This window comes from Phyllopteryx taeniolatus, chromosome 17, assembly GCF_024500385.1.
Source record: "Phyllopteryx taeniolatus isolate TA_2022b chromosome 17, UOR_Ptae_1.2, whole genome shotgun sequence".
Taxonomy (NCBI): Eukaryota; Metazoa; Chordata; class Actinopteri; order Syngnathiformes; family Syngnathidae; genus Phyllopteryx; species Phyllopteryx taeniolatus.
Genome location: NC_084518.1, coordinates 19679801 through 19702659, shown reverse-complemented (window position 1 = coordinate 19702659; position 22859 = coordinate 19679801). Strand labels below are relative to the sequence as shown.

Below are 22859 nucleotides of genomic sequence, written 5' to 3'. Positions count from 1 at the left end.
GATTAATTTTTTATGATTGATCCCCTTGATTTATTTTATTTAAAAATGTTTAAATATTTGAAAAAATATATATTTTTTGGGGGGGTGGGGAATGCATGTACTTTATTATTGATCGTTTGCCAACGATGTTCTTCGACGCCGAACTAGTCGAGACTAAATCAACATAGCCCACCGCCCTCCAGTTTGCCTCAGTCGCTTCGAGACGAGCAACATCAAGAATCGATTTCACCAAACGGAACACCTGCTAAACACCTATTAATCTGTCAATACAAGAACATGGCACTGTAGAAATTCTCTGCATCCAGAAAAAAAAAACTCTTATTTACCGTATTTCTATTTTATTTTCTATTTTTATTTTTTATTTTTCGCCTGTCGCCACTGCACTAAAGTTAACAATGGAAGGCCGGAGTACACAGGGCCGACCGAGCACATCAGGGAGCTTTTTACTGCTTTTCCCGCATTGATGTATCTGCCGCGTTTTATGAACTATTGATTTTATTTGCGCAATCAAATCAGGAGTACAGGCTGAGAAGGTGCGCCGCATGGGGGTGGGGGTTACACTCATGCGCTGCAGCCGCCTAACGGGATTAACTCGGCCCAAATTGACTTCTCCGGCCAGACGGGAGACGGGTTTATGGCAGTGGTTCTCAAACTGAGGCCCTCGGACCTAATCAGGGGCTCGATGAGCCAAAGTTTGGGGGTCCGCAAAATAATTGGCAGTAAATTATGGCAGAGTTGTCTTTGTTGTTGTAAAAACCATTTTGTGAAAATATAGGACTTCATTTTTTAATACTGAAAAAATACATCTTTGTTCTTGAGAAGACATTGTTTTTCTTTGAAAAAAGAGTTAAGTTCTTGTCATTTTGCATTTTTTTAAAATTCTAACACAATACGACTTAAAATACATCTTTGTACTTGTAAAGATGATTTTTATTGTCATAAAATTCACGTCTTTTATCTTGTAAAGATGAAAAATGCAAAAATAAGACTTTATTCTCATAAGCTTCTGACCTTTTTTCCCCAGACAAAATACAACTTTGTTCTTGAAAAGATGATGACTATTTTTTTCTTGACAAAATACGACTTTATTCTCATAAATTGCATATTTTCCCCCTCTAAAATAGGCAAGTGTTTTATTCATATGGGATTTCGGGATACACTTGGTAGTTATATTTAATTGACGTTAGGATAATGAGGGGGTTCTTGGAAAAATGTTTGGTTTCCGATACCTTAACGATGTCTTCGTTGGCTGACTTGCACTGCACGAAGGCGGAGACGTCGGTGACGGCTCCGTTCATCTCGATGGACACCATCTTGACGGGGATGGCCACGGTGCGACCGGTCAGGATGGCCGTGTTGATGATTTCCGTGTCCTGCGGGGAAAAGGCAGCGCGAGGCATTGATAAAAACCTAACAGGTCCTGGCAAGGTGACGCCTTTCAGTGGATTTCATCAACTACTTCAAATGCACTTTTTTTTGTAGTTAGGAGATGGAAAGAAGAAATGAAAAGGGTGGAGTTGAAAGAAGGCATTATTTAAATGTATTTTTTATTGCGGTGAGTCTGGTGTCTTAATTCAAAGCGAAGGTTCATCACCGCCGATTGTGTCGAGAGCGTGGATGAGATAGCAGGAGCACATGGGACGACTGTTAATTTGCTATACTTGTGGCACAATGGTGTTTTTTTTTCTTTTTCTTTTTACTTTGTAGATGTATTTGATTTTGGATGCTAATGATGCTTTTTTTTTAATGATCTCATGCTCTTATTCTATTCATATTCCACAAGTCTCTGAACTTGTTTGGGCTAATCTGGGAACTCGAGTATCGTATTTTGTGGCATTTCATGTGTAAATGTGTGCTGGTATGACAAATTCCTTGCATCCTTATCTTTTAAAAGAATGTGGTATTTTTATAAATGTTTAAACAATATGATTGATTTGTGTCAACTTCTTACTTTTCTAGGTTTTTTTTCATAGAATAATGATACATTTTATGTGCATATTTTAATTTTTGATTGCTATATCGATTTTTTTAAAGCTTCATGATCATTTTAATTATTGTAATACTTTTCATTTATCAGTATTCATTTTGATGGTCATGATGATGAATAGATTTTAGATTAAAGGTTTTTTATTTATTAGTCTATTGATTTTTTATGATTATGGCTGCTGCTGATTTTTATAATGGTGATTTTTCCATGATTACTAATTTATTTCTATATTTTTAAATATCTCGTTTACCTTTTTTGTCATCTAATTGAGAAAATAACTTTTAAAAAGTAAAAGTTATACAATTACACATTGTTTTTGTGATGGGTTAGTGAGAGGTGGAGAAAGCACCACGGCGTGTATTAAGAGGAAAGTCGAGTCCATTAAAACGCCGAGTCGTCCCTGCACCAAATAAACCAGGAAGCAAAGTAATAAACAAACGCTTTGTCAAGACACTCTTATGTTAATCGAGCCGCCGCGTGTTGACCGATCGATGAATAAGGTCACGCCACCACCGCGCTCCCCCGTGCCACCAATCGTTAATATCGCTCAGCTTCTCTATTGTCGTGCTGTGCTTCCACAATATTCCTTGAAGGAGGTGTGCGTGTTACGTAATTGGATAATTAGGGGGGCAGAAAAAGAAAAAAAAAAAAGAGGGGACATCTCCTGAAGAACTGATTAGCACGAAAAGTATGCAAATGAGGTAAACACAGACGTGATGATAAACAGAAGATGACACCCGCCAGCTCTTTGCCAATCAAGCACAAAATAAAAAACAAAAAAAGTTGATTTATGCAGCGCAAGGGCAAGAAGTGACTTAAACATGGGCGCCCACAACCACACCTCTACCGGAAAAAGGGGACTATGACGGAGAAATTCATCGACATGACAAGAAAATGAGGAAGACTGGGTGGAAAAAAACAAGACACGTAACTACCTGGAACATAAACAGAGAGGCACGCAACTTTGGGGAACGACCCACCGACCCAGCAACCCCAACTACGACATAAACATTCCTGCACCACCTACCTACCCATCTCCCAAAATAACTCCCCACCGACCTACATACCGACCTACTTATCAATCAGAATTGTTTTGACGCAGCTAATGTACCTAATGAAGCGTCCGCCCCGGCCTAGTCGACACGACTACAAAAGCAGCGCACACCCGCAGCACGGCAGGAACAGGTGGGCACGCAGCCGAGGAAAACAACTGCAAGTAAAAGTCACGGCGGCGTGGAGTGTAAAATTTGGCACACGCGTCGGCGTACAAGACGCATGCTAATTCCCCAAATGTCGAGGGGGCCCAGTGGCTGGCGGGTATGTTTGCGGCAGATGTGCAACTCCAAGTGGAGAATGTGTAATGGGGTTCGCAACACTTGGAAGCATACAAATGGGGGGAAAAAAACATGGCAGTGTGACTTCCAACCATTGTTTGTGTATGCACTCGCGCATGCAATTACTAAATACAAAAATTAAGTTGAATGCTATGCTAATGCTACTATTAGGGCTTGTTCTACAACAATACAATATAATACATTTTAAAAAACGGTGTAATGATTTAAATAATATCTAATTACACCACAAATGTAATGCTTGTAGTATAGTTTGTGCATTTGTTGATGCATCCCATTATTCTATGATGATAATAAAATACAACATTGTCAGTATGTTGGAAATTATTATTATAATAATTATTGTTGCAAACAATACAAAAATGATCTCATCTATGATGTGATGGGTGTTGAACCTACCATGGCCAGGGGTAGTATGGCCTGAATGTCCCGCTGGACCACGGTGAGCTCGGTGACCACCTTCTCGGACTCGGACGGGGGGCTCTGGCCCTTGTAGTCGATGTTCCAGTTGATGCGGCGCGTCACAGACAGGCTGGTGAAGTTCTCCATCTCGAAGTCCAGCTGCATCACCTCGGCGTTGCCCAACACTTCCCTGGAAAACGCAAGCCAAATCACAAAGGGCTCCATTCAAACGCTGGAATTACAATAGCTTTGTGGTGGGGTGGGGTACATGGGCTCCCTCTAGTGGTACACAAAAGAATCGTTCATTGTCTGAGTACAGTTCTGTTGTTTTTCCACTTTATAGTACAATAAATATGCATTTCACATTTAAGAACCGTTTGTTGGAAACTGTTATTCATGTTAAAAAAAACAACCTAAAAATACATTTTAATTCAATCATTAAGCACTTTTTTTAATTTTCTAATAGCGTTACAATTTAAACTGTGGGTAATGTTACAGTCGCTTACATTAACAAAGATTATTTTAAGGAATAATCCAGTTTTGTAGTTGTAGTCTTTTCCCTTTTTTTAGGTAGTACTGTATATAAAAAGTTTGAGAAGCACTGTCCTAGCAGATTGACCACAAGAGTACAATGACACAAAATTGACAGTTTTAGCACTAACAGAGATTGGCACTTTTTTTAAATATTTTTTTTTAACGCCGCGGTGGCTGGATTCGACTGCCGTATCAAATGTCCAGGAATTAATCAGTGCCCCGCCCCTGTACGCTGATGAAAACAACTCTCGTCAATAAACAATCACTGCACCTTAATCTCCGACGCCAACCAGAGACAAAAAGAGGTTCGGGGAGATTGCAAATTTAAATTGGGGCCTCTCACTTGCAAATAATTGCAAGGTTTCTGCCCATTTTCTCCGCACCGATCGATCTCTTTATTTTCCTCCCTTCGTCCTTGGACTGTAAAAAGCGATTTCAAATTGACTTTTGTCTGTCATCCAGCACACCGGCGTATATAAAAAAAACAGCAAATAAAACCTGAGCGGGATGTTTAACTCGAGTCCGTCACGGACAGCCGTTCAGCGTGAGCGTCTCTTAATGAAAACGTCAGATCGCGCCGAGAAGCTTCCTCCCGGGAAGACGATGGCGGGATTCGCCGACAATCACGCTGAAGACGTGTCGACGATAAGACCCGCGGGGTCGACGCAAGCGTGGATTTCAAACTTGGATTTCAAAGAAAAGCAGAAAACAGAAAAGCTGTTTTCCCGTCTGGGTGTAATTACACACACTTGACATTTTGACGGCATTGATGAGATCTGATCTTCGGGATTACATGGTGACCTTCGAGTCGAATTATTCACTCATTCAGTAGCTAATTAATGGACAAACTAGATCCAAGAAACCAAGGATTTACCATTAGTTTACTGTTTAAAGAAGTGCTGTATAACATTGACTATGAGTCAACCATCCCACTTCTGACACCATGGTTAAGGACGTTTGAAGCATAGTACCTACAAAACCAGATTTCTTGAGTTAGGGACAAAAAAAATATATACGACAATGAGCCCTTCAACAAGGGTTAGGATCCCACTTCTGACATCATTTTATTATCACGCAACTCAAAATCACATAATGACAGCACATTCCTGCGGTAGGTTTAAAATCCCACCCCTGACACCCAATGTGTATCCCCAAACTGTAAGTCAAAAGAAGGACAAACTTGATACAAGAAACCTCAGCTAGTTTTCTGTGTAAAAAAAACCCCAAAAAACATGTCAACTATGGGCCAAATATCCCATTTCTGACATTTGTTTGTCAAGGAAGTCTGCATAGTACCTTCAACCAGGATTATATTTAGTTGAGAAAGTTGTACACCAGAGCCAGACAATTTGGAATTGTAGTGTAACAACAGGACGGTTTTACATCCCACTTCTGACACCAAGTTGTTATCATCTATTTTCAAGTCATAGTGCCTTCAAACTCCCTTTATCCCATCCGGAAACATTTTGCGAAATAAGCTACCAACGGTGACATTTCATTTTTTTTTTTGAGAAAAAAAATAATACTGAATAATTCAGCTGCCCCCCCCAAAAAGAAGTAACGACCTTGTTGGCTGTTTTTTTCCCCCTTGCCCCGGCGTTAATATGGAACAGCCATTGACCACGATCAATAATGTATCGGCCACACGCCTCAACCGTGAGGAAAGATGGAGAAAAAAAAGGAAAAGGGTCACGGAAGATAAATGAACCGCGGGTGTGATCTGATGAAGAGAAAACGTCAGGCAAAAATAGAATAATGATGTGATTAACGCGAAGAACAGATCAGCGGCGCGGAACCTCTTCGTCATCGGCCGCGAGAGGCGCTACCTCCTTTGCGGGTTACACGGGGGACAAAAGCAGAAAACATATTTAATTCTCTTTAGTGATACTCCTAACACATTACTAGAATTTAAGAGGGTACTAAAGGGAATAATTGCCTTGGGATATGTATATTTTTTTTGGGGGGTGGGGTGGGGGGGCATCCCATTAAAGTATCCGCATATTCCTCCATAACACCTGAAGCTTGACTCGTAAAGTCACCTCAAGCGTGAAAGGGAGGGACGGGGGGAAGAAAAAGGATATAATGTTCTTTACAAGACTATATCATAAAAAGAGAACAGGGTTTGCTGGTACACGCTAACTGAAGCATTAAAGTATTATTAGCTGTAATGCGCAGGCTTTGTTAGGCCAGGAAAAAGCGACTGAACAAGAAAAATACAAGTAATGCTGAATGGTACATTGCGGCTTATCGCAGCAGTCCATTTCAAATTGTCCTTTGAGAAGTGATTTTAATCATGATTAAATTCACTAAAAGATCAAAGACAATAATGATAACTAGTGACTGGAAGTCGCCGCAACGCGCTGAAATAAAAAGTCTTTCGGGCATCTCGACTTTGATGTCCCATTAGAAGCCAGGGTCCGGCAAAAAACCTTTTTGAGTGAGCCAAGTTGTGGTGACCCTGTCAGAAGCGGTACTGGCCATGTATATTCATGATATAATACTTCTAAAATATATAGATTTTTTAATATAAAGACAGTGTTCCACTAACTTTTAAACCCCACTGACCGCTTTCATGTGAAGACATTTTTGGTTATTTACACTATAAGATAGTGATCCGTCACAATGCTGCTACTCATTAATTTGAAGATTCAGCAAAAGATCAAAGGCACCATTGATACATAGTGACTGGATTTCTTTCCTACATGCTTTAAAACGTATTTTCAAGCAATTCCGGGACATCTTGCCTTTGATGTTCCTTTAGATCCAATGTATTTTTTGGCTTTTCTTTGTTGACGTGACGGTTCTGTTATTTGTACTAAAATTTTGCAACAGATAAAAGACAATAATAATATCTAGAGGCTAGAATTCTCTCCAACATGCTTAGAAAGTGTTTTACGGCAATGCGGTAACATCTTGCCCTGGAACATCTTTTTGAACCAACTAATTTTTTAATTATTTCTCTATGTTGGACACTACTAATCATGCTAAAATTCAGCAAAAATCTTTTTTTTTTTTTTTTTAACTCTTATCTTTCTATTATGTTAAAAAACTAGCAGTGGAACCTTTGATCACACTCGTAACATTGTAGTCCATATTCCAAAATATATTTCCCATAGGAAAAAAATCAATTCCTGGATCAAACTACGGTCATCATAAAACTTTTATGAACAACTCAGTGGTATTGGTATCGTGAGGTTCTACAACAATAAATAACATGGACAGGCGTGATGCTAGTGCGCTTGTCTCTGCACATGTTCGGTGTCAAATGCAGGTGTTGCGGCACCTTCTCGCCTTGTCGTCTAAATAATGGATGAGCCAAGTTTTGCCCCAGAAGCCGCTCACATAATTACCGCTCTATGACAAGCGCTCACATCGGGAGCCTTTGTCACATTGTCATTCGCTGAATTCACCTCACGAGGGGGGGGGGGGGGGGGGGGAGTCTGTAGCATGAAATTCATGCTTTTAAATGGTGGATTGAACTCGTTCACTGCCAGCCCTCCCAATTAACATGGCTATATTTGCCTTCTAAACCCGTCAATGGCAGTGAATGTGTATGTCATTTTTGGAGACTTAAGTTTTTTTCTTGTTTGTTGGAAAAAAAGCTACATATTTTTCAATTTCTTCAAAAAGGCATGAGGCAACATGAAAACAAAATCCCCCCCCCCCAAAAAAAACTATAATATATATATATATACCGAACTGTTAGGAGAAATTTTTTTTGAACTTTCTTTTGGTAACATCATTATTTAATTCTCGTAACTTTATGACTTTTTTTTTATTATTGTGAAGTTGCCTGGTTTTGAAGTTATGATAATGACAACTCAATAGTCTGAAAAATGTTTGTAATGTTATGAGAAAAAAGGTGTAACGCTACAAATAAAAAGTCACGATTTTAGGGAAAAAAAGTCAAAGGTTTCTAGTAATAGTGCAACTATATATTTTTAAAAGTTACAATATTTAAATCCTCATCTAGTCAAAAAAGTTGTAATATTACAATGTTACTGTCTTAAGTTGCAATAATTAAGTTGTGATGTTACGAAAAGTCAAAACTCCAAAACATACCTTTACCAGAAAAACGTTATATAACTTTTTTTCCCTCTGGTAATACTATAACTATATTCTTGTGAAATTACATTGTTGCGACGTCGAAGTCCTAATTTTGCAAGAAAAATGTTTTATTATTACAAAACATTATCATCATCATTATTGGATGCAGTGTGGACTCACCCTGGCTTGACTGCTGTGTTCTTGTTCACATCAATGGTCGTGATAGAATGCTTGGCACCGGACAGAACCTCCCACTCCACCTTCCACTGGGCGTTCTTAGACTTGGTCTGGGTCAGGTTCACCCCTTTCTTGGCTTTCACCCTGTGGGGGGTAGTAGTGAGGGGAAAAAAAAAAAAAAAAAAAAAAAAAAAAAAGAACACCGATCAATTTTATTACGGGAAACGATTTATGTCCGGGGTCGGAGGTTGACGCCCCGTCCCGTGCGCGGCCGCCCGCCTCTGCGCCTTGGCGTCACGGCCAAAGCAATTCCGCAGATGAATCAATAAGTGAGATGAATGAGGACAGTGGCGGGGGAGATAAACGAGAGCGGAAAAGGCTGAGACCGCTCTCAGGTCAGAGTGCGTCGCTGACGCTTTTGTGCGGTATTAAATGGAGGACGGGTCTCCGCCATGCATCGACAACCCTTTAAAGTCGTGGGACGTAACCATGTACAAATACTTTGCTATGGTACTTAAATACCGATGTAATCAAATTTGACAGCAATGAAAATACACAAAATTTCTTTTTTTACCCCGAAATTTTAGGACTTGCTAAAGTAAACTAAAATACATTTTAAAAAATGAAAACATTTAAAATTGTATTGTACAGGTACCAGTCTGTCTGTGTCAATCTTTGAGTATCGGACAATTGTTTATCCACGACATATTGGCGTTGTCGGCAGGATGCAAACCAGCATGGGGACACGCAAACGGATTTTCTGTCGTGTCAAATTTCATCTAAAATGGAGAAAAGATTTACCAGTGTGTGTTAAATCAGGGATCCCGGTGGAAATCTTGAAACCGAAGAACGTGTGTATTTTTTTATGGGACAGCCGTAACGGTGTTCACCAGGGAGGTTGAAACAGTTTGTATGACGTTTCCATTCAAAGGTTCCCGCAGAAACAGCCACCTGTTGGTCTTTGAAGGGTCATGAGGGAATCTCAAAACAGTGAACGAATCCAATTCATGTACTTGTGTATTTTTATGGGACAGTGGGGATGGTGTTCACGAGGGGAGTTTGAAAAGGTCCCGAGAACTAACCGTGCTTCCACCACATTTGCACAGTTTCCTGCGGAAAACGCCATAGACTGGCTAACAAATCGCATCAGTGTTGCGGTGTTATAACCCTTTCAACAATGGATGTTCGAACACAAATGGCAGGACAACACATCGACAGATAATAACAAAACTCACAAGCATATATTTTTTATCCTCTGCAAAGGATGACTAATATATTACTGCGGCTTACTATGCAGTTGTGACCGTCTCCATGTATATTCATTCGTGTCTTTGCATTACAGACGGAAACAGCAGCACAATGCCCATTGAATTGAAGCAAAAAATGTAGCAAAAACGGTTTAATTCATTACATTATATTTAATTATGTTATTACTGTATGTTTTTATAAAATAAAATACTATAGAGTGCTATTTTCCTTATTAAAAAAAGTGCATTACAATTTTTTGGGGGCGTAGGTTGGAATGGATTAACAGCATTTCCATTCATTTCAATGGGGAGAGATGATTTGAAATTCGAGTGATTTGCGTTACCAGCGTTTGAACTCTTATCTCAAGGCACCACGATATATGTTTTTCAAGTGCTTGAGTACCTGTAACAAGGGTAGACCATCCATCCATTATCTGAGCCGCTTATCCTCGCAAGGGTCGTGGGAGCGCTGAAGCCTATCCCAGCTACCATCGGGCAGGAGGCCCTGAACACCCTGAACTGGTTGCCATCCAATCGCAGGGCACATATAAACAAACAACCATTCGCACTCACATTCACACCTACGGGCAATTTTGAGTTGTCAATTAACTTACCATGCATGTTTTTGGGATGTGGGAGGAAACCGGAGTGCCCGGAGAAAACCCACGCAGGCACGGGGAGAACATGCAAACTCCACACAGGCGGGGCCGGGGATCGAACCCCGGTCCTCAGAACTGTGAGGCAGACACTTTAACCAGACGTTCACCGTGCCACCAAGGGTGCACTAAGCACAACAAAATATCTAATTATAATATTTTCGGGAGGCTCGGTCGTCAGGACTCGACTTGGGCGGCAGATTCAACAAACGTTAATCCTCGTTTTTGTCCGACTTAACAGCGTCGAGTGTAAGCATCTGTCACAGGTTGCAGCGATTAGAACATTGTTTCTTGTTGTTGCACCTCTCATTACAGTCGACACGCGCGAATTAGCCTACGAGTTGAGCGGAGATGAAACGGAAATATGTAACGCTGAACAAATCATCTCGCGTTTGATGTTATCTTAGAAAGAAAAAAAAGTGAGGGAAAAGAGGCTAAACAAGGTGACCCAGTTGCTGCTTGATTACTGAATGCAAATACTTTGGATAGCAGATGTTTATTACGTTTTATTGCAGCGACACGCTCCCCCCCACCCGACGACCAACCCCATTACTGTTCATTGCCTTCACTAACGCTAAGCCTGTAAAGACCAGTGTATTCATCACCTCATTTATATTTTATTTGTTTTTTTTTTGTTTGTTTTTTTTGTAAGAATCAGATGCTGCTTTTTCTGACAAACCGGCGTTGGTTTTTGCTAAATGAGAGCAAAACAGCGGGACCCGCGGGAGCACCACATGGAATCCGACTCCCCTTCGAAGAGCGTTAACGCTGATTAATGAGAAGAACGGCTTCAGGCTGATGTAGAACATTAAGCAGCTGTGATGCGGACGCATGGGAAATGTAGGCAGGCTGCTGCTACACAACCGAAGCATCGTTGCAACGTAATCTGCCGGTGTTTACATTGTCAGTGATTGTGAACTATTTGTAGTTCCCATTTTATTGAGGTACCAGCAAGACAAAACCATGGCATTATTTCTTTTTTTTGGGGGGGGGGAATTATTGAATTTATTTTCAACATTTTTGAATTTAAAAAAAAATGTTAATCAATGAATATTGATTTAAGTATAATCTGTCTGTTTTAAATATATATTTTTATTCATATTCTTAAAAATCTTACTTCAGTATGATCAGGTCAAAATATTACTTTGATTACATATATTTTTTTTATTTCGCCAAAACATTTTATTTGTCTTATTTTTTTATTTTTGTAATTATCTTACTCCTGCAATGTATTTTAAGAATATTTTATTTCTTTTAATCATATTTAATTGTTTATTGTTTTTTTTTTTTATTGTTTTTTTTATATCTTTTTAAGTGCTGCCTCTTGCCGAGAGTCAGGTGGGACAGGCTCCAGCTCGGCCGCTAACCTAGTGAGGATAAGAGGTATGAAAAATTTATAATTTTAAGTGATCTTACATCATGAAGAGTCAATGCCAATATATTTGTTTTAGAGGTGCAACAATTAATCAATTCATCGACAACTAATCGATTATCAAATTAATCAACTATTGTGATAATCGATTAATTTTTTAGAGACATTGTTTGTCCAAATCGGAATTTCAGCCGCTCAACAATAAATATTGTCTGATTTCTGCAGTCCTCCAGGAAAGAAGACTGATTATCTTTGTGTTGAACTAAAATAAGGCATTTGCAAACATCCGCTTTTACTTTGTAAAACAATGATCAACATTTTTGCCCATTTTCTGATGGACGCTACGGACAAAACCACTAACCGAATCATAATCAATTGATGTTTGCGTGTTTTCATCACCATCAGTTTCAAATAATGTCCTTTTTTTTCATAAAGTAACAGAAATGAAAATGTTTTTTGTCCGATTTATCGATTAATCCCCCCAAATTTTGGGCAGGTTAATTGATTATTCAAATAATTTTGAGTTACAATCCTTCTCTTTTGAATTGTATGGCTTTTCCATTCAAATGTAGACTCGCTGACCCCTCTCGTGAGGGAGCTCATGACTGTACAGCTCTTATTTCACGTTGATAATAAAAAGATACACCAGATACTGAGCCGAGGCTCCTTTTTCCCTATAGCGTCTCTCTGGAATGGAGAAATGTGAGTCGCTCGACCATGAAGTCATTTTTGAACCCCCCCCCCCCACCACCACGGCCGGTCTTAAACAACCATTCTAGATGCGTGGACGCTCTACAGTGTTGTGTGCATTTAATATTTCGGTCAACTACGAGATGAACTGACATCTCATTTTTCAAACCTTAGTGTAGTAACACGCTTAGTAGTGTTGCCCCCAAAATGGTTGGGCCCCGTTGACAGTCAAGTTTTCCCCCCTGGTCGACGTATCTGCTTTGGACAAAACAAAACATCTATATTTATGCTTCAATGTGATATCGTTCCATTAAATTACCCTCAGTTTCCAGTAAAATCCAATGAATTCCCATCATTCCCATGGAAAGTTTCCAATTTAGAATGACTTGACTTGATGTAGTCGCTCCACGATGTTGTGTGCACCCATGTTTATGAACCGGGGAGCTATGCCACTTATTTCTTCCGCCCACACGCTACAGTGCTGTGCTGGCTAGTCATTGCAAAAAGGAAAACAGTATTTATAATTCCAAGCACTTTATCCAAAAGTCGAGCGTAGCGATTAAATCGGAGCTTTCGCCAATAAGTCAAGCACCTATGGGACACCTGTTAATAGTTTCTGCCGGCTGCAATAATCACTCACCCAAGTTCTACCTCAAGATGTGGGGAAATAAAGTTTCCTTACAAGAGATTCGATGGGGGGTGCGGGAGGAAGAAAGCGGCATGGAGTGTTGATCAGCAAGATTGCCAACAATTCCCTGAAGGTAAAAAATTAGCTTTTTTTTTTTTTTTAAAAAACATTTTAAACCTCACTTTTACCAACGCGTGTAATTGACTTCATACCACTTGTCAAATGGAGGTTTAGGAATTCCATTTCACAGAACCTGGTGAAGGGAGGATAATTCCGGAACTCTGTGGGGTTTCAGGCAACGTCCAGATAAACGTATGACATACAGCGCCATGAAAAACTATTTGCCCCCTTCCCAAATTATTGTTTCCCCACTTTAATGTTTAAGATCATCAAACAAATGTAACTATCAGACAAACATCATTGAAGTAAACGTAAAATGCTGTTTTTTTTAATGGTTATTTTATTTATTTAAAAAAAAAAAAAAATTTCCAAGCTACCTGGCCCTGTGTGAAAAAGGACTGCCCCCCTAAACCTAATAACTGGTTGAACCATCCTCAGCAGCAACAATTAAAATTAAGTGTTTTCTATAACTGGTAATGAGTATTTCATATCTGTGGAGATATTTTGGCCCACTCTTCCTTGGAGAATTGTTTTAATTCAGCAACACTGAAGGGTTCTCGAGCACTAACAGCCTTTTTAAGGTCATGCCACAACATTTTAATTGGATTCAATTCCATACCTTGACTATGCCACTCCAAAACCTTCTTTTTTTTTTAAAAAAAAAAGCCATCTGGAAGTTGACTTGCTGGCGTGCTTTGGATTGTTATGCTGTTGCAGAACCCAAGTATGCGTCAGCTTGAGGTCGCAAAGCTGATGGTTGAACATTGTCCTTCAGAATTTTCTGGTAAAGAGCAGAATTCACATTTCCATCAATCACAGCAAGTCGTCCAGAACCTGAAGGAGCAAAGCAGCCCCAGACCATCACACTACCGCTGTTGACTGTTAGTATGATGTTCTTTGTCTGAAATGCTGTTACAGGCCGGCAGTTCCTCAGATGTTGTCCTGGGTTCCTTTGTGACCTCCTGGATGAGTCGTCGCTATGCTCTTAGGGTAATATTTGTAGCCTGACCACTCCTGGGAAGGTTTGCCACTGTTCTATGTTTTCTCCTTTTGTTGATAATGGATCTCACCGTTGTTTGCTGGAGTCCTAAAGCTTTAGAAATGGCTTCCTAACCCTTTCCAGACTGACAGATGTCAATTATTTTATTTCTCATTTTCCTCACAGGGCCAGGTAGCTTTGAATAGTTTTTTCCCCCTTAATAAATAAAATCACTATTTAAAAACTGCATTTTATGTTTACTTGGTTTATCTTTGTCTGATATTTACAGTTGTTAATCTGACAAGATTCAATTCATTTTTTTACTCGATATTGCCGCGACTGTTGTATATCCTTTCGCACAGTCGGCATCCCTTCTCTGTTACGGCTCTGATCCAACCTCCGACGGTGACAAATTGACTATCACAGTCAGAGTGTATCTATTTTCCGTTTCATTTTTTTGCGAAGCGCAAGCATTCGCCCACCGGGGAAGTAGATCCCACTGGGTGGGGGCATAAACCCTGAAACTACAAAATGTCACATCTGCGGGATAAAGACAAAATGTCTCTGTCATTGTTGCCAATTAATCAAGGAGTGCGCCTGTGGAAATTGTGATTAAAAATAGCCTCCGCCCCTTCGGGACTCCTGGGAGGTAGTAGTAATTACGCACAGTCGTTAGGAAAGGTCACATTAGATGAGCCAGGATGCTTTTTCATGATCATCATGATGATGAGGATGACGAGGAAAAGGAAGATGATGAAGACTTCACCTGCTCGCCTCAACACTCAGTTGTGTTCGGAACTGCGCTGATTTCTGTGTTATCGAAAGACAATAAGACCTTCCCGCATGTTGGCAAAGCCGTATTTTTTCCTGAAAATTGTTTATTATATGTTATTTTTGGGGAGAAAAAAAAGCTAATTTACAAGATGAATAACAGGTTCTTTTTTCCAAGAAAATAACTAGTATTTGTCATCTTTTTGTGAGCAATAAGTCATATATCAATATATATAAATTGCTTTCATGCTAAAAATAATGACAGATACTTTTCAAGAAAAAACTTTTTAACCGAAAAAGTATCCTGAAGAAAGTCGTAATCTTTCAAGAATAAAGTGGAAATGTCGTTCCATGATACTGTTTAACAAAGTCATGTCTGTTGCTTCCTTTACGCAGTCGCCAAGTCACGCCGCCATTTTGGATGTTGTCGATGTTGGTGTCGTCCTAACGGTTCACAATGGAGTAACGCAATCAGCGTTTATTTGTCAAATCGCTGTGTCCGTCCCAAGCGGGCCGTTTCAAAAGTAAAACAAATGACATGTCGCTGCCGCGCACATAAAAGCTCACGGACAAATAAGAACGTGCACTTAGTTTGAATTATACATATCCTGCCGCAATGAAATTTGTCGTGTCGGCAGTGGCACAAAGTGTCTCGCCAAGGGAACTAATGGAGCTTCTTCCTTGCGTAGACGTGGGGGGGATGAAAAAAGAAGCTTTAGCGTCCAATTTTAGCCGTTGTTTTGCCAAGTCGCGCTAATGCAAAGAGTGCTTCTCGGGCATTTAAGTGCTGACATTTTATTTGTTTGTTTACTTTCCAGTCGCCATCCATCAGGGACGGGAGCGCTTGAGAGTCTTCTGTTTGGTTTACAGCGGGCCAGTCAAACATCAGAGAGAGGTTTTTCTAAAAATAAAGCATTCACATAAGAGTTCAACCTTTACATAAACAAAAAAAAAAAACATTTTAAGAATATATGTTTTTGGAAAAACATATCAGAAGAATAAGATTGTACTTTATTTAATAGTCCTTTTTTTTCTAAGAAAAAAGTAGTTTTTTTTAGAAGTCTTCTTTTCTAGTAAAAAGTATGTTTTTTAAAACAAAAAGAAAAAAAAGTGTTGTTGTTTTTTCCCCAAAACTAAAAATAGGAGCATAATTTTTTTTAAAGTTCTTTTAAAAAAAACAACAACAATAAAGTCAGACAAAGTGCGAGATTTTTTGGGAAAGAAAATTGCAATCTTGCAAGAATAATGATGTTTTTTTTTCTTTTCTTTTTTTTTTTTTTTTTTTTTTTAAACAAAAATGTGTTGGTTTTTTTTTAGTTTCTTGGAGGAAAAAAAACAATCTTATTGAGATTAAGGCTGCATTTTGTTTCGAGACAAAAAGCTAAACAAATTGTATTTCTGAGGAAATATAATTAAATTTTATGAGAAATGTTTTAAAATATTTTTTCTTTTCTAAAAAACATTCATATTTTCAAGAAAGTCAACATTTTTATTAGAAAATCAATTCTATTTTTGTAAGAAATCGTAATCTTACGAAAATACCGTTTTTCTTTTAGGAAAAAACTTAAACAAGAAAATTCTCATTTTTTTGAGGAAAAGTTGTCTTTCAAATTTTTTATTTTTTTTACATTTTTGTCATATTCCCGAGAACAAACTGCAATCTTACGAGAAGGCATTTTTCAACAAAAGTATTTTTGGGGGAAAACAAAGTATTTTTGTTTTAAAACAAACTATCTTACAAGAATAGCCATATTACTTCGTCAAACACAATATTTTGTCATTTATTAAAAGTATATATATATATATATATATATTTGTGTGACTTTAAGACAAAAATCAAATGTTGATGCATGCTTGAGGATGAGAGTGAATCAACAAAAAGGGGGCACTGCATTCAATTCCTTGATTATTAATCCCTTCCTTAACCAGCGCATTGGAGCAGCATGTTAAGACAGCTTGGATGTCTCCACCTGGCTACTGTAAATAAAACAAATGCGACTTAAGCCATGTGTTAGGGATTTGGCTAAAGTTAGCTTAGCATTTAGTGCTAACTCTCACAGAAAACCGGTGAATCGCACAGCGAATTTAGTAAACCCCTCGGCCGGATTACCATACTTTTGGTGGCGTCATCCCATTACGTCACAGAGATTTTAATTGTTTTATACAACGATTAGTGACATCTTCCCTCTGAGTTGTGCATTTCATGTGGAAAGCTCACTCTCGGACGTCAATTATTATTCCGAGTTCTAAGACTCTCGGGGCGACCCACAGTAAGAGAAGTCGCCGGCGTCCAATTTATTTGATGAAGCCAGTCGGGCGCAGATGTGCAGAAGGGGCAAAGAACACACTCAGAGTTGCGCTGTAATAAGAATAATAATTCGAGCAGGGTTGAGCGGACAGCGGTTGCCTTTCAATACGCTGCACTGACTCAAGCTTCAAAACTACGTTTACGTTACAGCCGGAGCGCTCGCCGGAGCGTGACTTGACAGCAATGATTATGCCGCAGTGGAAGTGGAGATAGAGGTAGAAATATATATAGTATGGAATACACTCAAATGGGCACAAAAGGATGGAAAAGAAAAGGTTTTTATTGTTGTTGTAACAATGGAAAATGTTAAAATAACGGTTAAAATACTTTAACCGTTAACTTTAACCAAACTACATATCGCAAAAACAGCATATTTACAGTAAAAGGAAAATTATTGATATTGAAAACATCTTTTTTATATTATATATTCCTTTGTATTTAAATATATAGAATTCTTTTTAATTAGCAATGTTTTTTCAATATTTACAATAAAATAAATTTAAAATAATTTTCAAGTAAAACATTTGAAAATGTTGAAATTTAAATTTAGGAAAATATGTACTTTTTAAAACATCTTTTTGTAAAATATATATTTTTTACAATATTAAAATGTACATTAATACAATATTCACTTGACAATGTAATGCTAATTAATTAAAATTTATTTGCAATTAATACAAAAATATTTGTTACTTTTTGTTAAATATAGTTTCACATTTAAATGTACATTAATAAAGTATTCTCAGTATTGTTCAATCTTTACTTTATGAAATTATATTTCATTTAAAAACTTAAATTCATTTTAAAATAAAAGATACTTTTAAAAATATAAATACAAATTTCATTCCATTAAATTCACACTTATTTTTAATCTATTCATTTATTTGTATTTATTTCAATACAAAAATATAACATTGAGTTACTTGCTCATTCAAATATTTTTTTTCCCTAGAAAAGAGTCAAGTTAGATTACATTATTTTATTTAAACTAGTCTTATCCAGGAGCAGACCAACGGCAGCGGAAAAAAAAAAACAGAGTGCCGCAGCAAAGCGGTGAATGTGGAGTATAACGCTGCAGTGTCCAAACGTGAGTACGACTAGATCTTTTTATGTGCTTATTTAGATCCTGTGTAATCCTGCTGACTCACAAACAGCAATAAAAACTCCTTAGCAGAGCTAGAATGATCGCGAAAGAGATCAAAGAACTGCGGATGAAATTCAAAAAAGGGTGGGTGGAGCATTGATTCCTGATGTACTCCGCTGCTTCACACACGCTCCTTCCCTAGGGGACCTTCTCTTTCTAATTTGAGCGCTCCGAGTAAAACTCTCTCTGGGGATGCTCACAAAACATGACTGAAAGAAAAGTTCTGGCACACACACACACACGCACACACACACACACACACTAACAGAGTGAATATGACAAATCACAAAGGAATGGACCTCAGCGCCCCACTATGCAAAACTAATGATCACACAGCCGACGGCCTCGAACTTGAGCTCAAATACTTGAAAGGACTTTTTTTATTTTTTTTGTCTCCATCCACGCACTGTGGAAATGCAAAGAAACGGGAGTTCAGAACATTCAGACAGCCATAACAATTTGTCCATTCACATATTAGATTAGAAGAAAATATCGAATTCCCGGGATACAAAAAGTGGAAATGACATAAACAGCCTGTGAATAAGAGCAGCGAACCCCAACAAAAAGTTCCCCCGTCAACATTTCTGCCTGTGTCCTTTTACCAGCCGCCAACTCCGCTTACCATAAATGACTCTGGGAGAGAATTGGATACGCGTGCAAAGTAGTGCGGTTGTATTTAAATATTACTGGGGGAACGTTTGCAAAAATGGGCTTCCTTAGTGTCGACCAAATTGATCACTTAGCTCAAACGACAATTCCAGAGAAAGGCGAGTGTAGAACGGATGGCGCTCACTACGACGAACCGTAACAAATGTATCTCACTCCCGGAGCTTGGCAGCCAGCCGTAATTCTCAAGTCAATGAGGGACATCAACAATAACAACAAAAAGCAGTACACAGGCGGCTTGTGGGCATCAACACGCACGTTGTGGGAGACTGGGCCGTTATCTCCAAAAAGTGGACTCTAAAAAGCGTTCATCACAAATGATGATTATCAAATGACCTAAACGCTAATTGCTTTAAAAGTTACGTGAAAAAACTCTGGCATTTGATACAGAAACGTCTCCAATAATGTCAGAAAAAAGTTGCGGGATTTGTTGGTAGTCACTTTTTGGGGAGGTAAAGAATCGCCAAGTATTGCGACAAAGTTGGCAACAGTGTCGAGCTCACAGTAGATGTAGGTGAAGTGAGCAGTGGTTCATTTGCATGAGATTTGATTAATCATCATTATTATAATTTTTTTTTAAAGATAGTGTCCAGTTCCATTGTTACACTGATTTTACAGGGATCTCAGCCTCCCTTTCATCCTTCCTAAAAAAGAGAAAAATTCTACTTTTTTCTACTTTCTAGCAATGCAAAAGGATATTTGGTGTTCCTCAGGGCTCTGTTCTACGCCCCCTCCTAATTGTCATACAAAAGTAAGGATCTCTTTTCAGGGTCCCTGCCTTTGTCGTTGTTTACGTCACACATGCTTACCAAATTCTTTAAAGGACAATTTTGGTTCCACTTTCGCTTTTTACATGGATTATACCGGGCTCCAAGTCTACTCTTCCATCCTCACTTTAAAAAACCCTCAAACATTCTACTGCTTTTCCATTTTTTATCAACTCAAAATGTTGTTGTGTTTTCCTCAGGGCTCTGTTCTCAGTCCACTCCCAATCTTCATTGTTAACACCTAACACAGGGTTCCCACAATTCGTTTGGGATAATACTGAGTTTGACTACCACTCTTCCATTCTGTCTCAAAAATTCAACAATCACACGACAGAAGTCAAAAAGTCCAACTCAAAACTGTCTATGATGTTCAAGAACATTTAAGTTGATGACTACTATCTACCTCCATCCTCCCTCAAAACACCCCACAAAAATTCAGGTTTTTCCACTTTCGATCACACTTTCTGGCTTTAGTGAAACTTGGTGTTCCCCAAGGCTTTGTTCTAGGTCCCTTCCTACATCATGTCTACGAATTCTCTTGTTATGAGGATGACATCCTGATGTACTCCGCTGCTTCACGCGCACTCCTTCCCTAGGGGACCTTCTCTTTCAAATTGGAGCGCTCCAAGTAAAACTTTCTCTGGGGACTCTAACAAAACAGAGTGTAAGAAAAGTTCTGCCACACACGTGTGTGCACCTTTAAAACAACAGGTTTTCAAATTCCTATCACATGAAGCCCCAATCTATTTTTTGCTTGTTTGTTGGGTTGCCCGGTAACAATATCTATGGTTCACCAGTCACAGGTACCTCTCAGATGTGGGCTTTTTCCCGCATTTAGTCCCTCCCTTTTTTCTTCTTTTCAAGCCTCTCGACTCAAGAGGCGGAACAATAAGAAAGCGGTCAGCCTGTGCTCCCCAACCACCCATCGTCAGAAATTGTGCACCGACCTTGGTTTTGTTTACTTGAACCTTAAAGTTATTTTTTTTCATGGGTATTATTATTCCAGCGATTAATACTACTACTCCATCTGCTCAGTCTTTTTCAGTGCGCTGCCCTTTTCCAAAATAACCACGGCGGATTAATTTCAAGTGAATATGTCAGGTGGAGCAATTTTGGCGGAAAAGCAATGAAATATCACATTCGCCCGCCTGCATACAGAATGTAACGGCCACGGTGAAAAACCCACAGAAGAAAGGGGGAAGTGTTTACAACACTGAACAAAAAACTTCCATTTGAGTCCATTCGAGGGGAAATGTAGACTACCTTTAGAGCTTTTAACGGCTGGCTCAGTAGCTTTTCTTTTTGTTCCCTGAATAGGACTCTCAGTCTGAGCCATGATAACTGGCCTTTTGTGAACAAACGACTGGTAGAGTCCATCTGAGTGAAGCGCAGACTGCTAAGCTTCTCGTGCTAGCCACAAGGTCAGAGGTTTTAATAATGTGCAGGGAACTCAAGAGTGACCAAAAAATTTGCTATGACCCATTTTTTTCAGCAAACTACTAATTTCAGTCCATCTGAGTGAAAACGTAGACTGCTGTTAGCTTCTAGCCGCTAGCTAAATAGCTTTAATTATTAATGAATGGAACTTCTTCTTTATGTTTATGCGGGAAGTCTCCATTTTCTGATTTGACGTACTTGGGGAGATGCTGCTGTTTGGGTTAGCAACGGTGTTCAAAGCCAGAGGCGCTGGCTGTTCCGCGTCGAGGGGAGTCTGTCTGAGTGAAGACAAACTGCTATGTTAGCTTCTAGCTGCTAGCCAAGCAGTTTTAAGCATGTGTGTGCAAGGAACGTCTCGTTTCCATCATTATCAAATTCATCTGAACGACTGTTTATCTGCGTGGGTAGGTGCTGCTATTATGATTAGCAATAGAGGTTAGCAATTGAGCTCAACAGTTAACTATTTCATTGCGTCAAGTGGGATAACTACTTGTATTATATAGGAGTCTATTTAAGGGAGACGTTTATTTGTATTTGTGGACAATTGGAACAGAAATTTACTGCAAAAGACTGCCATAGTATGTACTGCTTTTTTGGTTAGCGACAGCATTCAAATGGGCTCAACATAATTACAGTCACCAGCCATTTTTTTTTTCCTAGGAGCAATTGAAATGGTTCCTCATGAATTTGGACAAAGACGAACCAAAAAGATTTGCCGCTGGTGTTCAATAAAAACAAAAAAATAATAAAATCCAAACGATCCGGATTGTCGGCAAGTCTGCAAGAAAAACAAAACAAAAAAACAGCTAGTTGAGATGGCCACCGTGTCAACAAAAGATGGGGACATGATTTGTTTGTTTATTGGTTGCACCAACTGGCTCGTGCAACATTAATGCCCGCTACGATCCCCCATGAAATGTGAGGCTATCTTCATAAAAGACTTAAAAATGGAACAACAGATGTAGCGCACGCACGAAGCCTGCCAAAAGGTTCTTAATGTACTTGCGGCATTCGCGGCATAGGGGCAGATGGCACTCGTCTGCTAATGACTATTTTACTGTGTCTACTTGTCGCCTGTCACAGAAATGCTGGGTTGGGATTGATTGGATTTCTGAGTAGGATTTGGTACAAACGGCAGAGCCGGACGGTCTGGGCTTTTACTGCAGGACCTTAAACGCCTCCGAGGTTGTGCATTTTGGAGTTTAGCTCACATTTTTAGGCGAAAAACCCAGAATTTTATCAAGGAAACCGTCAACTTGTGTGAGTCAATCAGTTTGACTAGATGGAGCACGGAGTGACGATGTAGCTTGCGACAATAGCATCTAGCTGCAAGCTAAGTAGCTTTAATAGTATGCAAGGAACTCGTAAAGTTTGGAGTTAATACGTCAATGAAAAGCATGCCCAAATATTTTCTGCCACTGGTGTCATCCATCTGTTTCACTGGAGCTTCACTGAATGAAGATGTACACAGCTACATTAGATTCTCGCGCTAGCTCAGTAGCTCAGGGAACTTGTAAAGTTTGTCATAGGGTTTCAATGTATGAAAATGTATGTGTAGACTGCTCTTTTAGCTGC

At 39.1% G+C, this 22859-nt stretch overlaps 1 protein-coding gene across 3 annotated transcripts in view; it reads right to left on the bottom strand.

Moving 5' to 3' along the window:
• The window catches only part of tmem132e (transmembrane protein 132E), a 212709-nt gene that overhangs the window by 19358 nt on the left and 170492 nt on the right, over window positions 1-22859 (bottom strand). For all 3 annotated transcript variants that reach the window (XM_061751910.1, XM_061751909.1, XM_061751911.1), the window contains exons 3-5: window positions 8503-8643; window positions 3739-3931; window positions 1230-1373 (exon numbers count right to left, since the gene is read on the bottom strand). In XM_061751910.1, the coding sequence (XP_061607894.1) occupies window positions 1230-1373; window positions 3739-3931; window positions 8503-8643 (478 nt within the window). The remainder of the gene's footprint in view (window positions 1-1229; window positions 1374-3738; window positions 3932-8502; window positions 8644-22859) is intronic.